The sequence below is a fragment of the Pogona vitticeps genome, chromosome 6 (genome assembly GCF_051106095.1).
Source record: "Pogona vitticeps strain Pit_001003342236 chromosome 6, PviZW2.1, whole genome shotgun sequence".
In the NCBI taxonomy this organism is placed as follows: Eukaryota; Metazoa; Chordata; class Lepidosauria; order Squamata; family Agamidae; genus Pogona; species Pogona vitticeps.
Genome location: NC_135788.1, coordinates 99,228,848 through 99,256,590, shown reverse-complemented (window position 1 = coordinate 99,256,590; position 27,743 = coordinate 99,228,848). Strand labels below are relative to the sequence as shown.

Here is a 27,743-nt window from a genome sequence, read left to right as displayed (position 1 = left end):
AGGGACCAAAGGACTGGCTGTTTGATCAAAAAGACACAAGCAACCCATTCAATGGTTCTAGTTTTTAAAAGTCCATGCAACAAGGTAGCAGGTATAGTAGTTCAATTGCACAATTTGCAAAAGAAAAATAATAAGTTTTCCTACAAATGGAAAAAATCTCAAAACAAAGTCTTATAGTCTTTGTAGAGTTTGCCAGTTTCATCCTCACACAGAAGAATGAGGCCGGGGACTATTTACATCCTTACAGAAAATGTTTTCAGGGTACTAGGCTGTCTATTTCGAGAAATGGTAAACCCATACTAATTGGGTGCTGCAGTTCTTCAGCAAGGAATCAAGGCTTCTAAAAGCTATTTTTTGGTGGAAGAAAACAATTCAGAAGAGTAAATTCAAACTTTTATTACCCCATTTTGCCATATGATAATCAAAGGACATTTTTCATTCATATACTCAAGGAGATTTGATAGCAATGAAACACATTCCCATCACCACCCCAGATTAAATCCTAATCACCAAAGTGATCAAAGTGAGGAAGAAGCAACACAGCAAAATCCGTCATTCCAAGCTCTTTAAAAAGTTGTGTCTGTACCAAGAGATGTATTTGATAGGATTCTTTCCAAAAATAGAATCCAATATGACCTGTTGGAGAGAGAAAAACATTGGAGAAAAAGTCTGATAGCAACTTTTTTTTTCTGACCGCTCATTTCAAGGGGGAACACCAGCTTTATTATGGCCAAACTATAATAGGATTCCAATTGAACAGAAGAGACTCTCTTTTTTTGGCAAGGTGAATTTGGCACTCAGTCCAAGAAGGATGTTGACAACCTGGAATGTGTCCAGAGGAGGGTGACCAAAATGGTCAAAGGTTTGGAAGCCATGCCCTATGAGGGCTAAACATTCTCAACTTAGGGAGCTGGGAATGTTTAACCTTAGAAAAAGAAGGTTAAGTGGGACATGATAGCCATGTTTAAATATTTGAAGGGATGTCATGCCGAGGACGTGGTGGCACTGTGGGCTAAACCGCAGAAACCTGTGCTGCAGGGTCAGAAGACCAAGCAGTCGTAAGATCGAATCCATGCGGCGGAGTGAGCGCCCGTCACTTGTCCCAGCTCCCGCTAACCTAGCGGTTCGAAAGCATGCAAATGCGAGTAGATTAATAGGGACCACCTCGGTGGGAAGGTAACAGCGTTCCGTGTCTAAGTCGCACTGGCCATGTGACCACGGAAGATTGTCTTCGGACAAAAACGCTGGCTCTATGGCTTGGAAACGGGGATGAGCACCGCCCCCTAGAGTCGAACACGACTGGACAAAAATTGTCAAGGGGAACCTTTACCTTTACCATGTCAAGGAAGGGACAGGTTTGTTTTCCATGGCTCCAGACACTAGGACAAGGAGCAATGGTTTCAAAATAAAGGAAAAGAGATTCCACCTGAATCTCAGGAAGAATTTCCTGACAGTCAGAGCTGGTCGGCAGTAGAATATGCTGCCTCGGAGTGTGGTGGAGTCTCCTTCAGAGGTTTTTAAGCAAAGGCTGGATGGCCATCTGTCGGGAGTGCTTTGATGGGGTTCCTGCATGGCAAGGGGTTGGACTTGATGGTCCCTGTGGTCTTTTCCAACTCTGTGATTCTATGACTCTCTGAAAAGGCTTCATTTTAATTAAGCATAAGGAGAACCTTGTAACAGTAAGAGCAGTTGGATGGTGAAGCCAGCTAGATAGAAGGAATAGGTTTTCCTTTGTTGGAGTCTCTCCATCTAAATAGCTACTTCTTTGGGAATTTACTTGCTCTGGTGAGGAGGGATTGGAATGAAACACTTCCCTCCAACTGTTATACTTTGGAGCAGACCTTGGAAAAGTTACATTTTTGTTTCATAACTCCCCAAACCAATGGGAGTTAATACTCCAAATATGTAACTTTCTAAAGCTCTGGGTCTATATTTATGCAGCTTAGCGATTGCACAAACCTGGGAAAGGTTCACTGCTGAGCCAGGATGAGAGGCACCTGAGCACTGTCAAAGCGGCCACTTGGCATGGGATTTGTCCTCTCGCCAGTGCGAACGTTGAACATAGGCAATGTGGAGAGGGGCCGTGGAACATCTCGACCACTGGCCATTTGCCGCAGTTCATCTGTGTTGTCATGGATTGTATGATGATGCACCATCTGGATACTGAAAAGCAAAAGAACACATACACAAAAAAAAGGGGTGAGTTTCCTTAACCTTGTATTCGCGAAGGCTTTCATGGCCAGGATCTAATGGTTGTTGTGGGTTTTTTGGGCTCTTTGGCCGTGTTCTGAAGGTTGTTCTTCCTAACGTTTTGCTAGTCTCTGTGGCTGGCATCTTCAGAGGACAGCACTTGAGAGCCTGAAAAACCCACAACAACCTTCCTTAACCTTCCTCAAACGATTCCTTAAATATTTCTTAAACACTTGTTTATTTATGTACTTCTGTTTTTATATTGTTACATTCTGTTAAGTTTTGCATGGGTAACAACAATCGTATAAAACTGAAGCAAAAATAAGTTAGCCGGTTGTCAAAATAGGCTACCCAGTGAGTATCACAATTGAATGGGGACTAGTATCTGGATTTTCAGAATTCCAGCCCAACATTAACCACGGAGTCACACCACTTTTGAACTATCTCCTTCCACCACAACTTGCCTTATCATGGATAACTGCTCCAGAAACTTTTCTGCACTTTTGGCTAAGTGAGACAGCAGTGGAAATAAAGGCTGGATCAATGGATGAGAGGGAGATAATGCATAGGATCTTCCTTTTCATGCAGGCTTTTAAGCAATACCTCAGGAATACCGTACTTTGCTTGGTTGTTCTGGTTGTGCTCTCAGGTTGTGCTCTCAGAGCACAGGTTGCTGTCCTTTGAAGGTGCTGGCCACAGAGACTGGCAAAACATTAGGAAGAACAACCTTCAGAACACGGCCAAAGAGCCCGAAAAATGCAGAACCATTAGATCCCGGCCATGAAAGCCTTCGTGAATATAATACTTTGTTTATTGAACTTAGAGATTTTTAAATCTTTTTAAAATGTTTTAAAATCATTTTTATTTTTTTAAAAAATCTTCATATACGAGCTATTTTTTAATATGATATTTATATAGTATTTTAAAACTCTTGATTGTTGTATAGTTTCAGCTGTTGTGAGACTCCTTGGGTCCCCTATGGGGAAAAAGGCAGCACAAACAAATAAACAAATAAATAAATAGGTGATATCATCATCATCACTACTACGACTATTGTAATATCATTAGTTACACTAATTTTCTTCCTTTCTTCCAATGAGTTCAAAGTAGCAAACGTGGCTTTCCTCCACCCTTTATCCTTACAACAACCTTGTGAGGTTGGTCTGGCAGAAAGAAATTGACTGGCCCAAGATGTGTCTGAAAATGGAAGAGAGCATCTGTAGCAATGGACTGGAGTGGAGTTAAGCAAGACATGGGTACTGGGAGGGTTCATTTGTCCCTGCCAGCTCTTTTCATTGTTGAATGAAGCCTACCAAATCCATGCCTCACACATGTGTAGATGAAGACTTGAAAAGAAAGGCAAGCCTGCCAGAAATGCTTATGGTTCCTGGAAGCATCCACCCCTGCCGTGAATGCTTCTTCCAGTTGATTAAAAGAGGTTCCGCATTGTTTCCTTGTTTCTAGATGGTGGCTATTCAAATCATGAAGTGGGTGCCCCTTTGTTTAGTTCTGTGCTTCACTGACTGGCTGGTTTTAGGTAGACAGTTCTACTATTAATCCTCCAGCTTTCATTTATAATGGGAGATAAACTGGCCTAATTTCAGAAATGTTCTAACTTCTACCGCTGAGGTAAATCCCATTCTACCAATCAAGTCTATGATGACATACATAGCCTTTGGGTACAAAATCATTTTTTCTCTATATATATTTAATGCTTATTTAAGGTGACTACACACCCATCTTTATAGAAGCCAATCCTCTCTTTGAACCGTCCACTCTCTGGTGGTGTTAGCAGATCTAGTATTAGATTTGAGTTTCTAGTTCCGCCCCCCCGAAAAGTTCTTCATCTTTAACACTTATACAGAGGAAAGGGTAATATTGCCCATTGGATGTACGTAGTTACATCTGTTGAATTTTGCCAGTGGTGATGGGTAAAAATATTGTTCCAATTCCTTTTTTGAGAGAATTTGCCGAAGTTAATGATTTTTTTTTTTTTCATATTCAGAGCACAAAGAACTTGAGTTTTGAAAACTCTGCATGTGGGAAAAAATGAAACTGACAAATTTTATATTTAAATTGTTTTAACTTTTGATGTTATTTTTAATTGTTTTATTTTTAAGTGTTGTTAGCCGCCCAGAGTGGTCAATTGACCAGATGGGTGGGATATAAATAAATAAATAAATAAATAAATAAATAAATAAATAAATAAATAAATAAATAAATTTATTTTCCAATCAAACTAGCACATGTAAAAATAAGTGCCCCCAAAGTCGTATTTGAAATAACTGGTGTGGCGGGGAGAGCAGACCAAAAGATATCTAGGTGGGTTTGGCTGTGCTGTCCATCTTGACCTTTGCTACTGGTCACCTCCTCCTTAGGTCACCCCAGCCTTCCTCAAGGCAACCGTTCACTTTTTGGTTCCCCTTTGTCTGCAATGGGCAGCCACATGAATGTGCCTCCATGTTAGCCTTCTGTACATAGGCACATACAGGGGTGGATCTGCTATGAAACTAATGAAGCTTAAGTGACCCAAGTCACTCCTGGGGCCCTCTGGAATTAGGGGCCAATGACACTTAAGCTTCATGGCCCCTAATTCCAGAGGGCCCCAGGAGTGACTTTGGTCCATATTTTTTTTTATTAAAAATCTGTTGAAGAGCAACCCCACTGAAAAAGATAATAGTGGATAGCCACTGAAAATAGGGGTTGTGAAGAAGCCCCTATAAGTTTTCAAGATTCAGGGCCCCCAAAGTATAGGTCCACCACTGGACACATACAGAAGCAGGTTCTAGACGCTTCTATATTCAACATAAATATTTTATTCTGTTTTATCTTGACTTTCTTGGAATGATAAACATACCTTTTTCCATTTACCTTTCTATGAGCATTCTAACTCTCTAATTAACAGATGTACATTCACTTTATTTGCCTGCTTTATTCTACTAATGTAACTACCACAAATTCCTAAGGCACTATTTACTTAATTTGGGGGGCCTGAATCTGTTGGACAGACATAATTGACCAACATCTCATTCCCTTTCCCCCTATTTTCATATCAACCTAACTGCCACCCCTTCATATATAATATAAATACTAAACAATGTTGTAGTTATATTTGGGAGACGCTCATATTTTATTTGGCTAATGAATGGTTCTAAAGTTTGGAAAATTGATTGGGGGGCACCATACTATTGAGTAGTAAGAGTACAGATGTGATGTAAACTCTCAGATGGTGTTTTCATGACATCACAGACCACCAAGATGATGTCACAAAGCTGACCATGACAACCAGCTAGGCCTGAATACTCAAACTGTCTTGGTGAGATGGATAAGATTTATTTGCCTTGCAGCAGAGCACCATCAACTTGAGATCCTCTACATGCCAAGCTACCCAACCTGTTATTGTTGGGGGAAGTTAAAAAGTGATACTAGGTGTGGATGTCAAAACTCGAGGAGGGATTCTCACAAGAAAGCAGTTGTTTATTCAAGGATCCCATTGATCAAGACAAGAAGTGGGTGAGTGAATGAATAAGTGACTTTGTGAATGTGGTCCTATCTTGAGTGCCACAATTCCTCCAAATCCATCTATATTAAGTGAGAGACGTGGCAGACATTTATGGACAATACAATTCAAAAAGTGGTTAAAAGGGACATTTGTTTTCCCTGTTGATCCCCCCCCCCCTTTTTTTTCAGATCTGGAAAGGAAAGGAAAAAAAGAAAGACGATTCCCTTTCAACCAGATACAAGAATAGATTCAAACTGCCAAAAATATCTACGTGTTAAAGCAGGGGGCCAAACAAAAAGCCCATTCTGAACAATATCATGGAGTCAACTGCATGCCCAGCAGTTTCTTCAGTCAATGCCTCTGACTCAGCTAACATAGTTTCACCTCCAATGTCAGAAAACACTGAAGAATCTGAAGTTTCCCAGAACACTCAGTCAACAGAGTCTCCTGCCCTCCTGGATCCTTCACTGCAAAGGGGCAGAACCCCCACTAGGGCACGGATGGCCATGGATTCAAATCATACCCAAAGAGTTGTTCGGCAGTTCAGCCAATCCAGACCTGTTGTGCCCAAGCCACCTTCCACCAATCTTTCCTTGCTGATCCTCACAGCTGTGGCCACATGCCAGAAAAAGTCAGGCCTGTCCATGCAAGCCCTGAAGAAAATTGTGACAAGCATGGGCTACGACATGGCCAAGAAGAAGCGCTATTTCCTGAGGTCTATCAAAAGCATGGTGGCTAAAGGGCAGCTCTGGCAAGTCAAAGGAACCGGAGCCACAGGCTCCTTCAAGGTCAATCCTGACTTGCGGAAGAAACGACAGCAACCAAAGGTGAAAGGAAGAGGTCAGAAGGCAAAGGGGTCCAGCAAGAAGAAAAATGGCCCAACTAGATCCAGAAGTGGCAGGAACGCCACCAAGAAGCAAGGGAAGGTCGATTCCTCTAAGAGAGCTTCCAACAGAAGCAGAATGCCTTCTATTCAAGCTGTTCAAAGCCAAGTCAAAGTTTGAAGGATGCCTAACTTGTCCTCTGGAATGGACTTCTGCATCCTTATGACAATAAAGCAATACCTGTATTTAAAAATCAACAGTGCCTTTACTTCTGAAAATTAAACAATTTAAAAAAATTAAAAGTGTATTTGCATAAAGTGGTGATGGAACTCAAAATATGAAATACAGAGATGGGTAGACCTTAGCTTTTCCATTCTTCTAAGATATAACATTTTATTACAATATAGGAAAGAAGGAAATATTAGAAAGTTATAGGAAAGATACAAATAAGTATTCATGCAATAAATAAATTGCATTCATTTAAAAATATGTATTAGAATACTAATGCTCACTGTAGAATCCCAGCATTTGTCAAAATATCATGCAAAACTCAGAGAGGGAGGAAACAATATGTTACAACAAAATCAGAAACAAAAAAGGAAGGGAAACTATTTTATCTCTTAATCCTATTAAGAAAAAGAAAAGCTCTTGTTTGTTGATGTCCAGGTTGGGTTTAACTCTCATGAAGTCAATGCCAAGCATTAGTAACTGAGGCAGTTCATTTCTCTGCCATTTCAGAAAACATCCTTCCTCAAACTGGTGTCCCCTCCTCCCCAGATATTTGGGTATACAACACCTACAAGCCCAAGGTAGCATGGCTAATGAAGAAAGGGATCATAGAAACTGAAGGCCAAAAACTCTGTAGACCTGGTTGCCTGGGTAATCTTAATTGGATAAAGGGGCTATTCTTAAATTGACAAATTGTTATTATATCTTTATCCTTCGAGACTTTTAAATGTAACAATTCTTTCAAAATAGTGATAAGACCAATCCTCCAGTTTCTGACAACAAAAATAATATAGTGGTCAATAATCTCCATATTATTTCTATCTGTAGACTGACCAGAATCCTCATATTCACATTTGTGCAACTTGCTATAGCTAACTGATAAAGTGCATCTTGGTCACATGCCAGTTCATGCACCCAAATGGGCAACTGAGATGTGCCCCAGCATCTTGTCAATTAGCTTCAATTAGGTGTGGCAAGTTCTGGAAATCTCACAGAATCCCAGCCCCTATCTGTTTACCTCAATGACTCCCAACTTTGGGTCCCCAGATGTTTTTGGACCAACAACTCCCTAACCATAGCTAGTGGTGAAAGTTTTGGGGATTTTTAATCCAAGAACATCTGGGGACCCAAATTTGGGAACCCCTGATCTACATAACCAAGCTAAATGGCCTGAGGGTCATATGACACAGAAATGTGGAATTAATATTTCATGTATAGTGTTGAATCAAGTTTTAGGCATATACAAATGGTCTGCCTAAAACAGAACTTTACACAGCAGGCCTTCCTGCCTGCTGAAGATGCTATGCTGGGGAGTCAAAAGATACCACTGAATGGACTGAGCTGTACTGTGTATACAGTATATAGGGTGGTAAGGCATGAAAAATGGTTAGGTTGAGGCAAGCACAAATTCACAATTCTTAAGAGTTTTCTCATGGTCCAAATAACAAGCAAAAAAGAGAATTGAAATATGGCACTTTATTATTATTTTTCCTTACAATCAGCTTCAGTTGTGGAAACTGGATGTCATTGGCATTTGACTACACAATCCAGATGAGTCTGAGTTCTTTGACTTGTTCTTCTTTCTCCTTGACCTCTTTCTCCTCCTCCTCTTCCTTCTTTTGGCAGCTTTCTTTGTCTTGAGATTTACGATTACCTGTTTTTGCCTTTTCCTTTTCCTTCTCCTCCTTCTCCTTCTTCTCTTCCTCCGTTTGAGCACCTTCATCATCATCTTGCTGATGGCATAGGACCCGGTTAGACCATGGCCAGTCAGCTTCCTCAACAAACCCTTGGCAACCAAAGCCCTCAGGACTCTCTTAAAGTAATTCTTCCTCTTCTCAAGATCATAGCCCGTGGCAACGACGCTCTTTTTCAGAGCTTGCAGGGATACACCGGTACGTTTCTCTGCGGAAGCCACCACCTGGAAAATGAGTTTGGAAATGCCACGTTTGGGCAGAAGGGTTTTCCAAGGGAAAGGAGGTTTCTGGGTCTCTTGACTTTTTGTCCTGGAGCTGGATTTGGTCTGTAAATGCAGGCCAGAGCAAGATGGTTGTGCTTCATCGAAGGTCTCGTTTTCCTGCATCTTTGAGTCGGAGAAGTAGGGAGATACTTGTTCGGAATTTCCTTCATCTGGATATTCTATTCTTGGCAATGAGAAAATCACTGGAGTTTCATTTAAGCTACCCATTTCTTCTCAGGTTTGGCTTGAGTTGCTACTTCCCCACCATGGTCCAAATCCCAAAAGCTTGCCAGGCACGTCTCCTGTAGTTCACGTATTTTCCCAAGTTCAAGGGTGTTTTGGTCAGATGGTTCTTTTTGGGAGTCTTCAGGGGGTCTGCCTTACACAATTCGGAAGATGTTGTTGGGTGGGATTCCTGTTCAAGGAAGTTATGGCTGGGCCACCCACCACTGCCAGAGGTTATGAGGTTAAAGGGGTGGGGCTTGAACTAAATGGTTGCCATGAGAACAGCTTGGTGAATTATGGGATCACAAGCACTCTGTGATGTCCTTGTTTGGATATCTGCATGTGCTGTGCATGCATCCTTGTTAATGGTTTGGTCCAACATAGCAATGTTATTTCTTTGGACTAGAATATGCTGTCTAGAGTGGTGGTTCCCAACCTTGGGTCCCCAGTTATTGGAATACAAGTCCCAGAAATCCTGACCAGCACAGCTAGTGATGAAGGCTTCTGGGAGTTATAGTTCAAGAACATCTGGGGATCCAAGGTTGAGAACCACTTGCTCTAGGATCCTGGGAGCTACAGTCTAGAAAAAGAACATGGACATTTCAGGCTGATGGTAAGAGCCTGATTAACAAGCAGAATTGGTACATCCTAAAACTGTGACTTGCAGCATTCAATGGCAGCTTCTTCACCCAGTTTAGTGTCCTGAAAATGCATGGGATTACAGCTCTCAATAACCTCAGCAGACAAAGCTATGCTGGCTGCGGATGATAGGAATTGTAGTTCAAAGCACAACATTGGGAGAGGCTGTTCTGTGGCTTTATCATATATATATAATATATAAAAGGAAAAAGCCATGTAGCCCTTGCACACATTCCAAAGACATGTCCGGGTGATACTTTTGATGAAGGGCCCTGTGAGACTTAAAAGCTAGCTTCACTTTGTGGGATTTTAGTGGTCTAATAAAGATATCACCCTCATCTTTAAATTTAAAATCATTGTGTTTGCTTTAGGACACCTCACTTTTGAAACGAGGACTGTGGGACTGCCATGGGAAAAGAGATTTCATTAACAGAAACACAGTTGTGGGTGGATGGGAATAGAATGCATGATGATGACATCACATAGCCAAGAGTTTCGAGAAATTAAAAGCATTTACTAAAACCCAATGTGACTGAGAATGCAGCATATTCAAAAGGAGATATCAACTTACTCTGAGGTCTTGATGTCCCTTTTGGCCCTACAATGAAAACAAAGTGAGAAACAGTGATTATGACAAGATCATCTTCTCTCTCAAAAGCAGACTCAGCTATATCAAAATAATAACCGTGTTGGTGTTGGTTCTAACTTATAAAACCTAAAAGGCTTGGGCCCAAGGCATCTCAAGAACCACCTCTCCCTTTATGAGTCTGCTCGAGTGTCAAGATCATCAAGAGAGGCCTTTCTCAATCCCACCACCTTGATAGGGACTCAAGAGAGCTCACTTCTCTATTGCTTCTCCCAGATTCTGGAACTCTCTCCAGAGGAGGCCAAACTGACCCCATCTTTGCCATCCTTCCACAATCAGGCAAATACCTTTCTCTTCAGGGAAGCTTTTCCTGAGTGACTCACTGCCTGAGTGTGGTTTTTAAATGGATTGTTGTACCTGACTGCTTTGAATGTGTTTAGGTGTTGCTGATGTTTTTTTAGTATGGTATTTGTTCAATCATTTTTAGTATTTGTATACTCACTATTGTGTCTTTTAATAATGTAAGTTGCCTTAGGTCCTTTTAAGGAGAAAAGTGAGGTAAAAAATTAATTAAAATAAACTGTCCAGCGTAGTCTTGCTGACCCTGTTTCAGAGCATAGAAAAGTGCAGCTCTTAAGAATCCCCTTGATCTGCATCACCATGGGATGTATCTGTTATTTGTCCTGGATGAAAACTTCATTTAGTTCAAATTGGAACTTTCCTTCCAAACAAAACAGGACAAAAGGGTAATATCTTCACCCTACTCTAGGATCTCGAACTAGATTAAGCTCCCACCCGCCCAAGAAGAAGAATATTATTCCAATTGCTAATTGTGTAAACTGTTTCATCCTAAGCTACAGCTCTTGCTGAGAAAACATTTCCAGCTGAGGTGCAATGTAGGCCTAGCTTTTTTAAGTTGTTTACGTGTTTATTTTATTTAAAGTCAGGTTTGCTTGTATCACGGAACCAATTATTTGTTGATTTAATTGTATGTTTATTTTGTTTGGGTTTCATTTGATTGAATTTACTGTTTTAAACTGCTCAGAGATTGCTATATACGGAAGTTAAATAAATAAAGAGTTGGTTCATATCGTAAGGGAAAAAAGAAAATGAAAAAAAAAAGTTGATTCTTACATATCTTATGCATTCTGTATTACCGATAAATAAGTCAGTACACAACAGTAAACACTGATAAAGGTAAAGGTAAAGGTTCCCCTTGACAATTTTTGTCCAGTCGTGTTCGACTCTAGGGGGCGGTGCTCATCCCCATTTCCAAGCCATAGAGCCAGCATTTTGTCCGAAGACAATCTTCCGTGGTCACATGGCCAGTGCGACTTAGACACGGAACGCTGTTACCTTCCCACCGAGGTGGTCCCTTTTTGTCTACTTGCATTTGCATGCTTTCGAACCGCTAGGTTGGCGGGAGCTGGGACAAAGCAATGGGCGCTCACTCCGTCGCATGGATTCGATCTTACGACTGCTGGTCTTCTGACCTTGCAGCACAGGCTTCTGTGGTTTAGCCCGCAGCGCCACCACGTCCCTGCTACAGTATACACTGAACTTTACCACATTTCATAGTCAAGGGAGGAGAACGGCAGACCATGCTTCAAGAGGAGGTTTGAAGCAGAGAAGGGGTGGCATCACTTAAGAAAACATAAGACTTTTCTGCAGGTGGGGGTAGAGGAGTTGCAAGAGTGAGGGTACCTTATAGGGAAGGGGTACCTTCAGAATGGGGTGGGCAACATGCAGCTTGGGCACTGCATGTACCCCCACAACCATTTTTGCAAGCCCCCAGCACCCCTATACTTCCACGTCTTTCAACCATCTATCCCCTACAGACAAAAGATTAACTTATTTTATAAAAAAGCAAGCAAGAACTCTAGAAAAGCTTGATGACTTTGCTGAACATGAGAGGGTGAGACATGGGATTTTGGTAGCTGAGGCCAGCAGAGGCTAACTTTTCTGTTACAGAATGCAGGCCTCAACTCTCTAGCTATGTACCTTAGCATGCATCCTATTAATTCTGTCTAATATTAAAAGAGAACACCAGAAATGTTTTAAAAAATCAAGTGTGCTTCATTACAATATGCAAATGAGCATATTGCTTGTCTGGCCCGTCTTTTAAAAGCACATAACCAGTTACCTGTTTTGTGAATTAATGTGCATTCTTTAGGTAGGAACATGAGCTTCATTTATTGGCTGTGCATATTTCCAAGTCTTCTTTCATACTATGGCACTTTGTATTAGTCATTTGGATTATGGTTGCCCGATGGCAGGGACCTCATATCAAACAGGGAAAGGCTGGGACCACTTCTGTTTTGTGACTTACAGTTTTACTCCAAGCTGAACAAAAATATCTTTGCGAGGGGAAAGCAGAGGGAATATATTCCATTGCTAATGACTTTGTGGAGACTGAAGGCTTATACCTTTCCTGAGTAATATATGCATAAAACTTGGGAAAGTTACTTTTGCATGCTGGTAATGCTGATTAGAGGATTCCGGAAACCTGAAGATCTCCCAAGTAACTTTCCAGGCTTTGGTTCTGCAGAAGGTCCTAATGTTCCTTTTTAGAGGGATGGAGCCCATCATATATAATAGCTCTGAACATCTTGCCTAGTTATGGTGTTACTCTGGGAGGCAAATTGCTTTAAATTAAGAAATTTAGACATTATCTAATCCTGTGTTGTGTGATTCAGCATCTATGGTGACCTCTTAACTTGGGGCAATTTGCTCCAAAGTTACGCAATTTGAGTAGTTACACAAGGGGATTTTGGCCAATGGGTTGATGGGTTTTTTTAATACACAATTTGGCTTTTTGCAGATTACCGATCTGCTTCTGCACATTCCATACAGACAACACATGGCCTCCCCTTAAATCTTCCACAAGCTCCCTCCTGCCTACTTGCCCAACTTACACTCCTTCTCGCCTGCAGCACATGATGTAGGCCAGGATGAGACAGAGGAGAAGCGCCAAGAGGAAAGTAAGGAGAAAAGTGAGGAGAAAGTCATCAAAGAACTCCCTGTCAGGAACACTATCTGGAGGATTGAACTCGCTGCCTTCTTCAAGCACCCCATCTCCGTAAATCAGCACCGTGACATTCTTCCTAGTGGGACTGGCCTGAGAAAGAGGAAAAGAGAATGGAAGGAGAGACTGCCTTGGCAAAGCTGTCCAACGGCTCCTTGGCAGACTCTGGAAAAGTTACTCTTTTTTGGGGCTACAACTATCACAATCTCCCAGCCACCCTGGTCAAGCTGCCTAGGAGGTACTGGGAGGCAGAGTCCAAAAAGATCCACAGTTTTTCTAAGCACCGCTCCTTCTCACCCTCCCACTCTTCCTCCAATATCCTCTCACCAAAGTAAGGTTGCACCAGTCAATCTGGAATTGAGGGCTGAAGCTGTCATGGCACGAAATGACCGGCTGCTGCTCCAGCGTACAGCGGAAACGGTTGTTTGGGGATGTGGCCTCCGTTAAGCATTCTGTGAATGGGTCTGTAGAACCCACTTTGACGTAAACCCTGAAGGAAGGAAGGAAGGAAGGAAGGAAGGAAGGAAGGAAGGAAGGAAGGAAGGAAGGAAGGAAGGAAGGAAGGAAGGAAGGAAGGAAGGAAGGAAGGAAGGAAGGAAATAATCAGTACTCATAATTTGGATTGTGACTTCGATAATCACCCATCCAGAGGCCATGTTGACTGGGGGATCCTAACACTTGTAACTTCCCCAAGCTCTGGAAGAAACAGAGCATGCCAAGTAAAGGGGAAAGAAAATTACTGTATAATGACAGAGATGGAAAGAAACAAAGTCAATCCCCCAAACATACACATATGCTACATTTGGTAGTTGAGAAGGAGTAAAAGGGAAAACCACTGTAGTTTAGTGGACAGAGCGATGGATTAGGACTCTGGAGACCAGTGTTCAAGTCCCCTCTTAGCCATGGAAACTCATTAGAGGAACAGAACTGGTGAAACCGCTCTTTAAATACCTCACCGACCTCGGCCCTATTAGAATCAGTATAAGTCAGTTCTGACTTGACAGCACATAACTAACGATCCGTGTGAAGGAGGGTTGATTTGGGACATGAGATTGTGAAGCATAAAGTGCCTGGGTTTTGTCTTTAGGCCAAATAGATGAACATCCATAGATGAACAGGCTTACTGCTTTCTGATCTGAACAGCCATTTTAGTTGTGGCTTAGTTACCAAAGTATATACCATTCATGCTAGTTTGTAGCCTCCTTGCTTTCCATGCCCAGTGTGATGTAGTAGTGAATAGAGTGATGGACTAGAACTCAGGAGTAGAGAATCACTGGGGGTGTGGAACTGGTAAAACCCACTCCCTAAATATCTTATTTATCTTGAAAGCCCTATTAGGGTACCTATAAGTCGCTTCAGACTTGACAGCACATAACAACAACAGCTTCTATGTAGAAAAGGTTCCGTTCCTATTTAGGACTGGCCCGAGATATTTTGCTGCCTGAGGCAAGAGACAATCCCCTTCCCCACCCAAAGTCAACTGGCCTCGCAGCTGGGCCGAATTTCAACCCTGACATTGAGGTTGAGTGCCCTGCCACAGGGGAGGGAATTAGGCCAGTTAGCAGATGTAGAATGGTTGTAAATTACACACAGCTTTGTCCTCGAAAGAGGGGAGGGGGTTCAGAAGGAAAAAAATAGCAGGAAGACCCTAACATCTTCCATCTACGACAGGTGCCTCACTCTGCCTCAGCTCTCGCCTCAGTCATCCAAAGAACACTGGCCTAATATTGACTATTAGCACTGTAACATTAAGGAGTATTGCATGACAGGTTTAATTTGAGATGCAAAATGTAGACTAGGGGGAGGGAACACCCTGCTCAGCCATGATTCTCAACCAAGTAGTCTTCCCGTGTCACAAATCTCACATAGAATCATAGAATAGTGAAGTTGGAAGGGGCCTATAAGGCCACTGAGTTAAAGTCCTCCACTCAATGCAGAAATACAAATCAAAGGATATCTGCCCGGCGGTTGTCTACATTTCTCTTGAATGCCTCCAGTGTTGGAGCACTCACCACTTCCTGGGGTAACTGATTCCATTGCCGTACTGCTGTGAGGAAAGCTACATGAAGCTCTATTCATACAATTAGCAACCGTGCAAACTGCTTTTAAGAAAGAAATTGCCAGGGACTGTTTGATGCAAATATGAACCAAGGTAAAGGGGTCTAGGAAATTTAATCCCTATCCATTGAGCTATAATCTCAATCCAGATCTGGAGGGTGAGACTGCTCTTTGCATTTTTTTTTTTAAACAGCTTCCATTGTTTTCCATATACTCCAAAACCAAATGGTTATGAAGGATGAGGGAATCTAGACTACAAAGGAAGGTACAAATAATTAAAGTTTCTAAATCTCATATCAAGGTCCCAACTGATATCAGGAGACATGTGCAATGTTCTTTTAGAGTGCTATTCATGCAGTTGTTTGAATTAGACATTGCCTAATTTGTCCCTAAAATGTTCTGGGATAGAATGACATATATGGATTCACACGAATGCTAAACAACAGAGTCAGAAAAAGACTAACATCCATCATCCTATTCCATTTACTGTATTGTCCAACTGTTGAAAATACTCTCCAAGGCAGCATATAGCTGATAGAGATAAATAAGCATGCCTTGAGGAGGACTAGAGAAGCTGATAAGGATAGTGAAGGGAAAGGTTGCCTTGTGATTTCCCACACATACACACTTCCCAAATAATTGTGTGAATTCTTCCAACTCTAGCCATGAGGTAACAGCCTAGACAATGTGAATTGCCCTATAGAGATCTTCCTGAGCCATCTCTGAACAGACCAAATGCTTGACAGTGTTTGTATCCGGCTGCCGTCCCACCCACTCCCCAGCAGATTTAATGGCTTCAAAACCTTACCCTTCCTTCCTGTTTTCAATCGGCAAAGGTACACGCCCTCCTCGGTCTAAGGCTGAGGTGATATTAATGATAGTCAGGCCTTCTTGTTCCCACATGTTGTCCACAGCTTGCTGAAAAAGTTCCTGGGCATCGATGGGTAGCATTTCCTCCACATCCCAGTTCTTCACCAAGAACTCAGCTTGATACGGCATCTCTCCATCTAAAGAGAAAAGGGACAGAAGGATGCTAAAGTAGAAGCAGGAGGTGATAGGAGGGACCAAGCTGGTTGGGCTGACTTCAGTGGCCGCCTACTTTAGTAAAACCATGAAATCCAGGCTGAATCACTTGCATGCACGTCTCCCCCGAAAGGGCAAACTGATGCCTGTATGCCAATGTAGCAAAGACATCAAACCTCACAGTCTCGACACAAGCTGGTTCCCTCACACTAAAACTATGGTCTGTTGGACTGAAACCAGAAAAACAAGTTGAGGTGTTGGGAGTAAGTTGAGGTTGGACTAAGTTGGTCTTACGCCGAAACAAATCCTACTACAGTCATGCCCCGCTTAATGATTGCCTCGCTTAACGAGGAAATCGCTTTATGATGAGGTTTTTGCGATCGCAATTGTGATCACAAAATGACAGTCTAAATGGAGGAATTTTACTTAGCGATGATCGGTTCCCTGCTTTGGGAACCAATTTTCGCTTTACAACGATCAAAAACAGCTGATCGTCGGGTTTCAAAATGGCCACCGGCTGAAGAAAATGGCCCCCCGCTGTGCTTAGGGATGGATTCCTCACTGCACAGGCATGGAAAATGGCCGCCCCTATGGAGGATCTTCGCTGGACGGTGAGTTTTCAGCCCACTGGAATGCATTAACCAGGTTTTAATGTGTTTCACTGGGCTTTTTTATTTCGTTTGACGATGTTTTCGCTCTACAGCGATTTCGCTGGAATGAATTAACATCGTCAACCGAGGCACCACTGTAATCTTTATAGCATAAAAGTTAAACAGATGGCCATGTGAGGTGTGTAGGAATAGCTCTTCTCACAACAGCCATCTTAAGACCCTTCATAGCTGGATCAGAGCACAGACCATTGGGCTACTCCAAGGGTTAGCCCTCTCCAAGTGCTCTTGGCTGCAACAACTTCAATTGCCCAAAGCTAGTTCACAATGGCTGTGGATAATGGATGTACAGCCCAGAAACCTCTGGAGTATGCCATATTGGGAAGGCTAGTCTACAACACAATAAATATACATTTTGTCAATTTGTCTAAGCCTTTCTAAAAGCACTATAAACTGCCAATCAGGTTTATTGATTCTACTGTGTTATTACGAGAAAGAGAGGAAATATCTCTGATCAATAACCATTAAAAAAAGTTTCACTGTGCTCTTTAGTCCTTCTTTCATCTAAACTAAAAAAAAAACCCGACAATTCAGCCTGTCCTGCTATGCAAAGTACTTCCAAAGCTTTGATAATCGTCCCAGTGCTATTATATAATTTTGATATGAAATAATAATATTCTAAATATAGCCACACCATAGCCTGGCATAAAGGAAAGAAGATTCCATGCTGTGTTTGCCAACACCAGTTGTTTTCATAAGAATTCCAAGCATTGATCACAAATCATTGAAGTGTCTTGGGAAAAGGCTGTTCCTTAGCGCATCATTTTTTGCACACCTGCATTAAGCTTGCAACCATAAGCAAATTAGAGAGCAAACCCCACTGGATGCAGTGAGACTTCAGTAGAGTGTAGTGCTACCCCTCTCATTTCCATTTTGTTGTTTCCTGAGTCCTTTTTGTTTTTGAAGAAATCCTTCTGAGCTCTTTGTATTTTACTTGAGTTTTCACTGATTCTGATCTTCATGTGTCTTCCACAAAACTGGCTGGGTTTTATTCCCCCCCCCATAGATCTATAACCTCTGCATACAAGCAGCATTCAGTTTGGGCACATAATATTGAGACCAGTTCTGGCCTAGTTCCTTCCTGCTCCTTTTGCTAGGTTATAACAAGCCATAGTTCTGAATTTGGACGTAACTGTAAGCTTTTGACTTAAACAAAGCAAATTTCATAAGCCAGCAACAAACTATGGTTCATCATTCTGGTCTGCAGCTAGCTAACAAACCAGTTAGCTCAGGTAATGGTGGAAGCTAAAATTCAAGAAACCACAGCCTAGCCTATCATCATTTGCCAGCTCACCAGATGGATACATTTGAGTGTGGCAAAAGAAAAGGAAAACAAAGAAAATATGTATGGTCCCATTCCTGTCAGGAGGTTTTATTCTCCTCAACAAAAGTAAGAATTTCCTACAGGCCTCACAAAATCAAGGACTTAAATGGGAAAACATATTGAAACAAGGGCTATAAAGAAAGCAATTCATTGTTTAGAATACTGTACTTATGCGTCATGCTCAAAAACAAGAGGCAAATCTGAATCTTCCTTTTGACACTTGAAACAGCAGGTCAAAACTGACGTAGCTGTTTTTTATTTTTTAACTTTTAATTTTTATTGCAATAAAAAAGAAATTATAAAAATACTTTTGAATTGTGGTGCTGGAGAAGGCTCTTGAGAGTCCCCTGGACTGCGAGGAGAACAAACAGATCCATTCTGAAGGAAATCAAGCCTGAGTGCTCACTGGAAGGACACATCCTGAAGCTGAGGTTCCAATACTTTGGCCATCTTATGGGAAGAGAAGACTCCCTGGAAAAGACCCTGATGTTGGGAAAGTGTGAAGGCAAAAGGAGAAGGGGACAACAGAGGACAAGATGGTTGGACAGTGTCATCGAAGCTACCAACATGAATTTGCCCCAACTCTGGGAGGCAGTGGAAGACAGGAGGGCCTAGCATGCTCTGGTCCATGGGGTCACGAAGAATCGGACACGACTAAATGACTAAACAACAATTCCAGCACCTTCACAGGTGCATTTCGTGGGGACATGGGAGAGGGCCTTCTCTGTTGCTGCTCCCAGACTTTGGAATTCCCTCCCACAAGATGCCAGACAGAGTTCTCCCTACAACCCAAACAAAGCTTATTTTTTTAAAAACTAGGAAGTGAGTATCTGCACCATGTTTTAAATGAAACAACAGTATTTCTAATGAAGTTGAGGAAGGAAAAGAAAGGAAGGGAAAATATAACTGCAGCATATCTTTCATGCAAATGATGAATCATTTACCTGAAGAGGTGAAAATATGTATGATCATTGTTTGCCTCACAGTCTCATAGGTATACCTGTTATATGCCATCACCTGCCACAAGGAAAAGAAAGTAATGTGGTGCCTCAGTTACTTATTCATAAAATAACAAGAATGACAAAGCACCCTTCAAGACAAAAAACGAATTTCAACAGAGGATAAAAAATGTTTTGGAGACTTAAACCCAGATTTATAGACTAAGCAAAAAAAAACCCTCTTATTTATTTGTCTTATTTATTTAGAAGTACCCATTCAGATCTGGCATTGGGATATTTATGTATTTAGTTATTTCATTGATTTATATCCTGTCTTCCTCCCAAGAAAAGGGCTTAAGGCAGCTTACAGTTAAATAGAACAAACACAAAAAAGCTTATCATGAAACAATGTAAAAAAAACTAGAACACCAGATGTAAATCACCTGCTAAAGAAAATACTTCACCCACTCAGTTAAATATTCTTTCTGCAGCAAAGTCAGTTGTGTTATTCCTACTTAAATAAAAAGATGAATGATAGAAAGATAGCTAACAGGGAGGCAGGTGACCCACTCTTAAAAAGTAGTTCTAGAGCAATAATTCTCAACATTGTGTCCCCAGGGGTTCGTGGACTGAAACTCCCAGAAGCCTTTACCACTAGCTGAGCTGGCTAGGACTTCTGGGAGATGTAGTCCAAGAACACCTGGGGACCCAAGATTGGGAAGCATCGCTCTACAGCCTCTGAGAGGCCACTAAAAAGCCTGGTGACTGCTGATCTCAATGGACGTAAGACCCAAGTGCTAGTAAGGGATCCAATGGGATTTTCAAAACATGCCTCTCTGTACCACCACCACCATCCATGCCATGTACAATCCTTTTTGTTCACTTTTCAGCAGTTCTATTTCCTGGATTTAAAGGAAAAGTGAAGCTTCATGCTTTGCCCTTGTCTGGCTTTGCCATTTTCATGTACCCATCAACAGAAACAAGAGAACAAAGAGAGACTGATTTATATTTCAACCACATGGGAATTTGTATTTAGGAGTGTAAATGTGGGGGCGGGGTGAGATCCTATAATTGAAGTAGAAACCGCGATACTTTTCGGCCCAGTAGTGTAGCCACGTGTCTTCTTTTACAACCTTCTGTTTAAAAAAGCTGCCTGAGGACAATCCTCTAAATGTGTGCCATCAAGTCAATTCTGACTTACAGCAATACTTTCCAGGGTTTTCACAGTGGAGAATACACAGAATAGTTTACCATTCCCTTCTTCTAGGGACACCCGGGGACTGTGCAGCTTGCCCAAGGCCACACAGGCTAGTTGCAGGAAGCACAATGCGGAACCGAACTCACAGCTTCTGACTCTGCAGCCAGATGCGTAAACCACTGAGCGACCCAGACAGCTCTTTCTTGACGTATCCCCTTATTCAATGGGCTGCCCAGTCCATGTCTGGTTTAAACATAGAGAGAGAAAAATCAAGAATCCTCAGATATTCCCTAATTTTGCATTCACATTCTACTGCAGTGGAATTGAGGATACTAAGAAATAGCTGCCTCTCCCCACCAAGAAGGAGGCACGTGGACTCTCAACATCAGCAGAGCAGGACTGCAACCACTAGGTAACATCATTTTGGCGTTAATCTGACTCTTAGATGTTGAGTTTAGCAGTTCTTGGCAGGATGGATTTCATCAGCTTGTCTCTTAGATGGAAGTCAAGACTCTGGTTGCTGTTTGATGGTTACAGCTATCTCAGACTCCTGACTTCCATCTAAGAGCAACTTTCCTGGCAAAACCCATCCTGCCGTGTATGTTTAGACTTTAGGTTTTGGATGTTATGTTCTTTACACTGGTACAAAGCTGACGAAGTGGAGTTTTATCGACAAAATACCACTAACTGTATGATGATTTTTAGTGGTCTATAAAGATATCGCCTATTTTCGCACCCCGATTGTTTATCTACAAAGCTGGCATCCTGAGGCATGCAGGTCACCTGGTCAAAGTCTACACACACACACACACACACACACACACACACACACACACACACACACACACACACACACACACACACACACACACACACACACACACACACACACACACACACACACACGAGAGATGTATTTCTAATTTGGTATCTGTGCCCATAAATCAACATATTTAATTTTATGTGTACCAATGTCTTATTTTGTTTTCTTCTTTGTTGATGAGTAAGTAGTGGCAACCCTACATCACAGTGGGGAACCTGGGATCAGGTGCCCTATGTGCCTAATGGGTCAACTGACAAGGTGCCCCTGATGTCAAATTTCAAGGTCCCTGCTCTCCCGACCATGTTTCTTTATCTTAAATCCAGGCTGGATGGTCTTTCAAATTCAGAACTATCCTTTTACTGTTCAAAAAGAGAGCAATGCTCTTTCAAAATAGGAGGGGCCACCCCCCAACTGTGATGGCATAAGCAAAGTTTAACTTTAGCAATAGAAATAAAAATCTGGGTGCTACCTGAGAGACTAACTGGACTTAAACATAAAGCTTGTCTGGAAGAGGGGGAAAGTTCTACATCCTCTACTAGGTTTGGTTTCCTCTGGTTGGTTGTGGAGCTTACAGGAATTCATACCCACAATGAACTTTAAAGAACCACATTTCTGAAAGAGGTGTATTTTTTCCAGGAGATCTTTGAAATCCTGTCTAGGAATCCTGTCCCTGCCTGAAGCTTTGTTATTTCTTTTGATAAAATGCTAAAATGGCGTGCTAATTAAAAACCTCCTATTCAGAGGCTCTAATGTGGAGGTGAGTTCTCCATAGGAAAAGCTGTCTATATCTACAGAACAAATCACTAAAGGATTTAAAGCACCCTCATCAGGAAGAACAAAAAAGCATGGAAAGGCAGCAGGAAAGGAATAGATCACATCGGGCCAAGCCTTGTGTCAGATGGATGGTGGGAAAAATACTCAAACCACCAGCAATGAATGCGGTACCTTTACAGGAAGAAATGTTTCATCTGGGCAAACCATTAGTTCAAGAAATCCTTCAGACAATGGAGTTTCTTGAACTCAAGAGGGGATGGAGGAACTCTACCCCTGAAACTGGGAGTAAGGCACCACACATTCTGGTCACAAACCATCTATGCACTCAGTTAAAACACACAATCCTTCTGCTTGGTGGGGAGTTAAAATACACTTACACACCTCAATTGTCTGTTCACCAACATCTTCACTTGTTGCAGATCCATATAGATATCCTGTTTCAAAGGGATTGCGTTGAACATAGCGCAGCCACCGGGGCAGGTCAGGATGATTTAGAAGGTTGGCATGGAAGGTGATGGGAACTTCAGCCAGTTCTGTAAGATATGAGGCCAAGGTTAAACATTTATTGTATGTCTGCCACCAGAGAGTGGGCAATGTTAGCAAGAAGATTGGTCCTTGAAAGGACAAAGCAGACAAGGCCAGAATTTATATTAGTTTATGAACAGATTCAGTGGATTGATCAAGATAAACAGTACATGACAGACAACATATCATCAGAAGATGAAGTCATGTTAGCATTCCAGTGAGGATTTCTGGTAGACTTTGATTTCTGGATAATCATACTTACTCATGAAGTCTACAATTATCTCCTACTGTCCCATCAGAAAAAAAGAAGTAAGTTAATTGGCAAACTCCAGGAGGTTTGAAAAGCTTGTGCTTTGATAGTCAGATGTCCTACAGTACTTGAAAATTCCCTCGCCTAATGACAAATAGTGTATAATGTGTAATTTGAAACTAATAGCAGACAAGGAAATTTATGGGTTTTGTTCAACCAACTTTTTCCTACCATCTTACTGATTCTTTTACTATAAGTAGAGTGGACAGGTCAGATATGAGCAGGTGACATTCCTGACATTTCAGGAATGTGCTGGAAATGGATAAGGAAGGAAGGAGGAAGGGAGGGAGGGTAGAAAAGCATGGAAGAACAAAAATAAAGAGTGGAAGTGAGTGTGAGTGTGGGTGTGGGTGGGGATAGGCAGGCAGGCAGGCAGGCAGGCAGGCAGGCAGGCAGGCAGGCAGGCAGGCAGGCAGGCAGGTAGGTAGGTAGGTAGGTAGGTAGATAGATAGATAGATAGATAGATAGATAGATAGATAGATAGATAGATAGATAGATAGATAGATAGATAGATAGATAGATAGATAGATAGATAGATAGATAGATAGATAGATAGATAGATAGATAGATAGATAGATAGATAGATAGATAAGGTAAAGGTAAAGGTTCCCCTTGACAATTTTTGTCCAGTCGTGTCCGACTCTAGGGGGCGGCGCTCATCCCGCTCTTCAAGCCATAGAGCCAGCGTTTGTCCGAAGACAATCTTTCCGTGGTCACATGCCCAGTGTGATTTAGACACGGAACGCTGTTTACCTTCCCACCGAGATGGTACCTATTTATCTACTCGCATTTGCATGCTTTCAAACCGCTAGGTTGGCGGGAGCTGGGACAGGCGACAGGCGCTCACTCCGTCGCGTGGATTCGAACTTACGACTGCTTTGTCTTCTGACCCTGCAGCACAGGCTTCTGCGGTTTAGCCCGCAGCGCCACCACGTCCCCCAGATAGATAGATAGATAGATAGATAGATAGATAGATAGATAGATAGATAGATAGATAGATAGATAGATAGATAGATAGATAGATAGATAGATGGACGGACGGACGGACGGACGGACGGACGGACGGACGGACGGACGGACGGACGGACGGACGGACGGACGGACGGATGGATGGATGGATGGATGGATGGATGGATGGATGGATGGATCTTTGAAAGCCCCTAAAAGTCCACCTAGAATAGTTACTTTTGAATTAACTTTTTAGAACAACCAGATTTTTTTATTCGGCAGCACCTAACTAGTGAAGTAAGTAAAAAGCTGCAATTATACCAAAGAAAGAATGAAATTGTTCCTCCTTTAATTACAGCTGTAATGCACTGCAGTTAGCTCTTCATTAATGGAAAACAGAATTAATTCTTTGGATGAGCAGAAATGATCACTTCTAGGCTCTGATCTAGATCGAGAAGAGAAAGAACAAGAAAAAAAAGGCCAACAGTGACTGAAATCCTACTGCTTGGCATAGTAAGCCACCCTAAAGTAGACCTACTCAGTCAGTGGGGATTTGGTCAGTGAACTCCACTGTTAAGTTCCATTAGTTCAAATGGACCTGCTCTAGTTGCCCTTTACTATGCTAAAGTAAGTCACAATTAGACCCACTTGAATCAATGGAACTTAGGGAAGGGTTGACTCACCCAGTTCTCACTGATTCAAAGGGAATGGCCTACTGGGACTCCCCAACAGGATTTCAGCCAATATTGGCAACAGAACTTAGAAATGTCACTTGGCTACAACCTTCATTAGCCAGTGTGACCAGTGCAAGTCAGTCAGTCAGTCAATCAATCAATCAATTCTTCATAGGGATGGATGAGTGGACGAGAAAGAGATGAACAGCAGCAAAAGAAAAGTTTGGATCTCCTTACCCTTGTCGTCCATGGGAGAGGGAAAGGCATCTTTGAAGCCCTCTCTTTCCAACTCATGGACAAAAATTTTTCCAACCATCGCAGGGAGAGTGAGGACAGGTAGGGTGTCGGCCAAACTCCTGCTAAAAAGGAGTCCTAGTAGAGAGCAGAGAGGATGTGGGATTAGGTCCAAAACAGTAATTTGACTGCACAAAACGTCTTGTTCGTGTTGTTATGCGCTGCCAGGTTGTCTCCAACTTATGGCAACTCTACGAATGAGCCCCAAATGTCATTACCACAGAGAAGACAACTTCTCTATCTTGTCCCCTGCCCTTTACTCTGAAAAGCTGAGGGTTAGCCAAATTTCAATACAGCCCAAAGAAAAATTTGATACTATTGGAAAACTGGAAATTCTGCGTTGCTGAAATTCAAAATGAGTTACCTTGCTCAGAAGCCAGCTTTGTCTGTCTTGCAATGAACCAAACTGCTCCCCAGTCAACAGCTTTTCTTTTCTCTTGCTTCGGATTGGTATTACCGTATTTTTCACACCATAAGACGCACTTTTCCCCCACAAAACAGGGGGGTGGAAAGTCTGTGCGTCTTATGGAGCGAAGAAAACAGATTATATTTTCCTGTTTTCTTCCAAAAAATTGGTGCGTCTTATGGAGCGAAAAATACAGTAATTTCTGCTGATTATTATTTTACATTGTTGTATTTCATCACACAATACTTACAAAAACAACAGCAATGACTGGGATGGGGTATAAGCAGACCAGGAGAAGCCTTGGTTCCACTGGATCCAAAGCCCTTCCAGTCCCAGGCCCAGATCCATGGACCATCACAAGAATATTGAGACCAACCCTGGATCTCATCCTTAAATGATTTCCTCCCAGTAATAAAGGAGGAGGCAGAGCATTACAGTGACAAATGCTTCCCTCTGTCCTGCTGGTCAGAGTCTGATAATGTTAGGCATTCCTTGGCACTGCCTTCTCAGTGTATCTGTTTTAATTTGTTTTATCATTCCAACAATAATACTTTTAAAAGAAAGGCGGGGCATAAATCAATCAATAAATTAAGAAATAAAGTAAACCATCCTGGGACTCTGTTGAAATGGATGTGAAAACCATGAAGGCTTAAATGAATAAATAGGAAATTATTATTACGGTATTTCTTTTCAATGTTAATATTGATTTATTTTTATAGAAATAAAAAATGCAGAAATTCTTTTTGCTTCTTATCTATCTATCTATCTATCTATCTATCTATCTATCTATCTATCTATCTATCTATCTATCTATCTATCTATCTATCTATCTATCTATCTATCTATCTATTTATTTATTTATGCGCTCTTGATATTCCTGCCATTAGGGTAAGACCCCCATCTAATCAGTGATACCTTTTAATTCATAGCAAGTACTTCTGGCAGCCAACTGTGTAAATAAATATTTGAAATATTTTAATGAATTGGTTTCTGGATAGCTCAGTGAGCAGGAGTGCCTGGCTGCAGAGCAAGAAATTTGGAGTTTAGTGGTCCACTGTGACTCCCGGGTGAGAATACACCCAGCCTCGGGCAAACTGCACAGTCCTAGGGAGACCCTCCGAAGAGGAGACTGGTGAATCTCTTCTAAGTGCTCTGTACCTGTGGTCCTCAAACTGGGTTCCCAAGATTTTCTTGGACTCCAGTTCCAAGATGCCGTCAACACGGCTTGAACAGGACTCCTGGGAGTTGTAGTCCAAGAACATCTGGAGACTCAAGTTTGAGAAGCACTATACCTAACCCTAGAAACTAGAAAGTTTCAGCAGTGTAGCTACCAAAACTGGTTTAAATCACCAGAAATAAATCAGTTTCCATTCAGTGCATGTGAGCGTGGTCACCGGTTTAAATACTATGTGACTTGAGGCTGATTTTTTAAAAAGTGTGAACAGAAATCAATTCAAATGGTCACTGTGACCACAGGTGTCATCATACCAGAAAGGGCACTTTGAACGAAGCAATCTCCGTTAACGCAACTCTTTTGTCTTCTGGGGAATTGTTGGAGCCCAGCTCTAAACTAACCAGTTTATGTCCATCCATGAAAGCTTTCTAACACAGCTTATTACATTACACTGCCTTTGAGATTTGGCTTTTGCCTTGCCGAATTTAGGTGCTAGCTCAGCCAGACCAGAATTCTGTGTAACTCAAAAGCCTGTGCACTTCTACACTCCTTGAAATTTGTTCCTGGGAAAGTTTGTCTCCTCCGTGCTGTCACTCGCTGTTCTCTTGAACCAACATGGCAACCACCACCTCCGGTCCAAGCAACGAACAAAAGCGGCTGCCGCCTGACACTAAAATTAGAAGGTGCCTAAGAGAGGCAGCGAGAAAGACAAGCTTTCTGATTACTAAGAATTTTAAGCACGCACGTTCTTCTTTTAAAAGGTGTCAAATGAGAGACAGAAGAGTGAGAGAAAATGTATGGTTAGTTCTCCTCTCCAGAGTGAAGTACACGATTGTATCATTATTTTTTTTTTTTTAAAAAAATAAAGGTTTAAAATAGCTCCCAAACACCGTTTCATTTCTGAACCCTTCCTGAGGTCTTAAAATGAGCTTCTGTGTAGTTCCTACTAAATACCTCTAGTTCCAACCTGTGGCTCACACAGAGAAAATACCTATAAGCATACATCCTGAGCGGTACAATCCTCTTTTTCCCATATAAAAACTACGAACAAACTTGCCTGCAAAGAAAAAGCTGCCAAGCAGGCTCTGTCTTGCCATCTTGCGGGGGAGAAAGATTTGATTGACGGAAGCAGACTGGCATTAGCGACACGGGAGGGAGGGAGTTGTAGAGGTTCTGACAGTGTCTGCAAGCACAGTCCAAAGACACAGGGCCCAGGATTGCCACCAGGGGACAGTGTAGGCCTACAAAATGATGGGCCTCCATTTTTTGTTTTGTTTTGTTTTGTTTTTGAACAAAACACCTTATGACTTGGGTAGTTGCAAGAACAGACTTTGAACCTGGAATGGGTTGGATGTAAATGCTGTTTAAATGCTATGGTTGATGCGATACAACGGGGCAAAACAAATACACAATATAAATATCGCTTCGTG

The 27,743-nt window shown here is 41.9% G+C and overlaps 2 protein-coding genes across 2 annotated transcripts; both read right to left on the bottom strand.

Moving 5' to 3' along the window:
• Positions 1-380: 380 nt before the first annotated feature.
• On the bottom strand, positions 381-27,514 carry SGCA (sarcoglycan alpha). Its single transcript, XM_020794074.3, has 10 exons — positions 27,371-27,514; positions 24,677-24,811; positions 22,364-22,515; positions 19,194-19,266; positions 16,043-16,241; positions 13,504-13,666; positions 13,067-13,269; positions 10,137-10,163; positions 1,960-2,163; positions 381-636 (listed from the first exon to the last, which is right to left on the bottom strand). Exons 1-9 carry the CDS (start codon positions 27,408-27,410, stop codon positions 1,971-1,973), a joined length of 1,185 nt encoding a protein of 394 aa, XP_020649733.2. The 5' UTR covers positions 27,411-27,514; the 3' UTR covers positions 381-636; positions 1,960-1,970.
• On the bottom strand, positions 7,826-9,017 carry LOC110079196 (uncharacterized). Its single transcript, XM_020794075.3, has one exon. It carries the CDS (start codon positions 8,927-8,929, stop codon positions 8,249-8,251), a length of 681 nt encoding a protein of 226 aa, XP_020649734.3. The 5' UTR covers positions 8,930-9,017; the 3' UTR covers positions 7,826-8,248.
• Positions 27,515-27,743: the final 229 nt, after the last annotated feature.

Coding starts and splice junctions, on each gene's coding strand:
- LOC110079196 (XM_020794075.3), bottom strand. CDS start 8,929: ATGGGTAGCTTAAATGAAACTCCAGTGATTTTCTCATTGCCAAGAATA.
- SGCA (XM_020794074.3), bottom strand. CDS start 27,410: ATGGCAAGACAGAGCCTGCTTGGCAGCTTTTTCTTTGCAG. Junction 24,812..27,370: donor TGGCAGCTTTTTCTTTGCAG/GCAAGTTTGTTC, acceptor GCTCTCTACTAG/GACTCCTTTTTAGCAGGAGT. Junction 22,516..24,676: donor CTCTCCCATGGACGACAAGG/GTAAGGAGATCC, acceptor CATATCTTACAG/AACTGGCTGAAGTTCCCATC.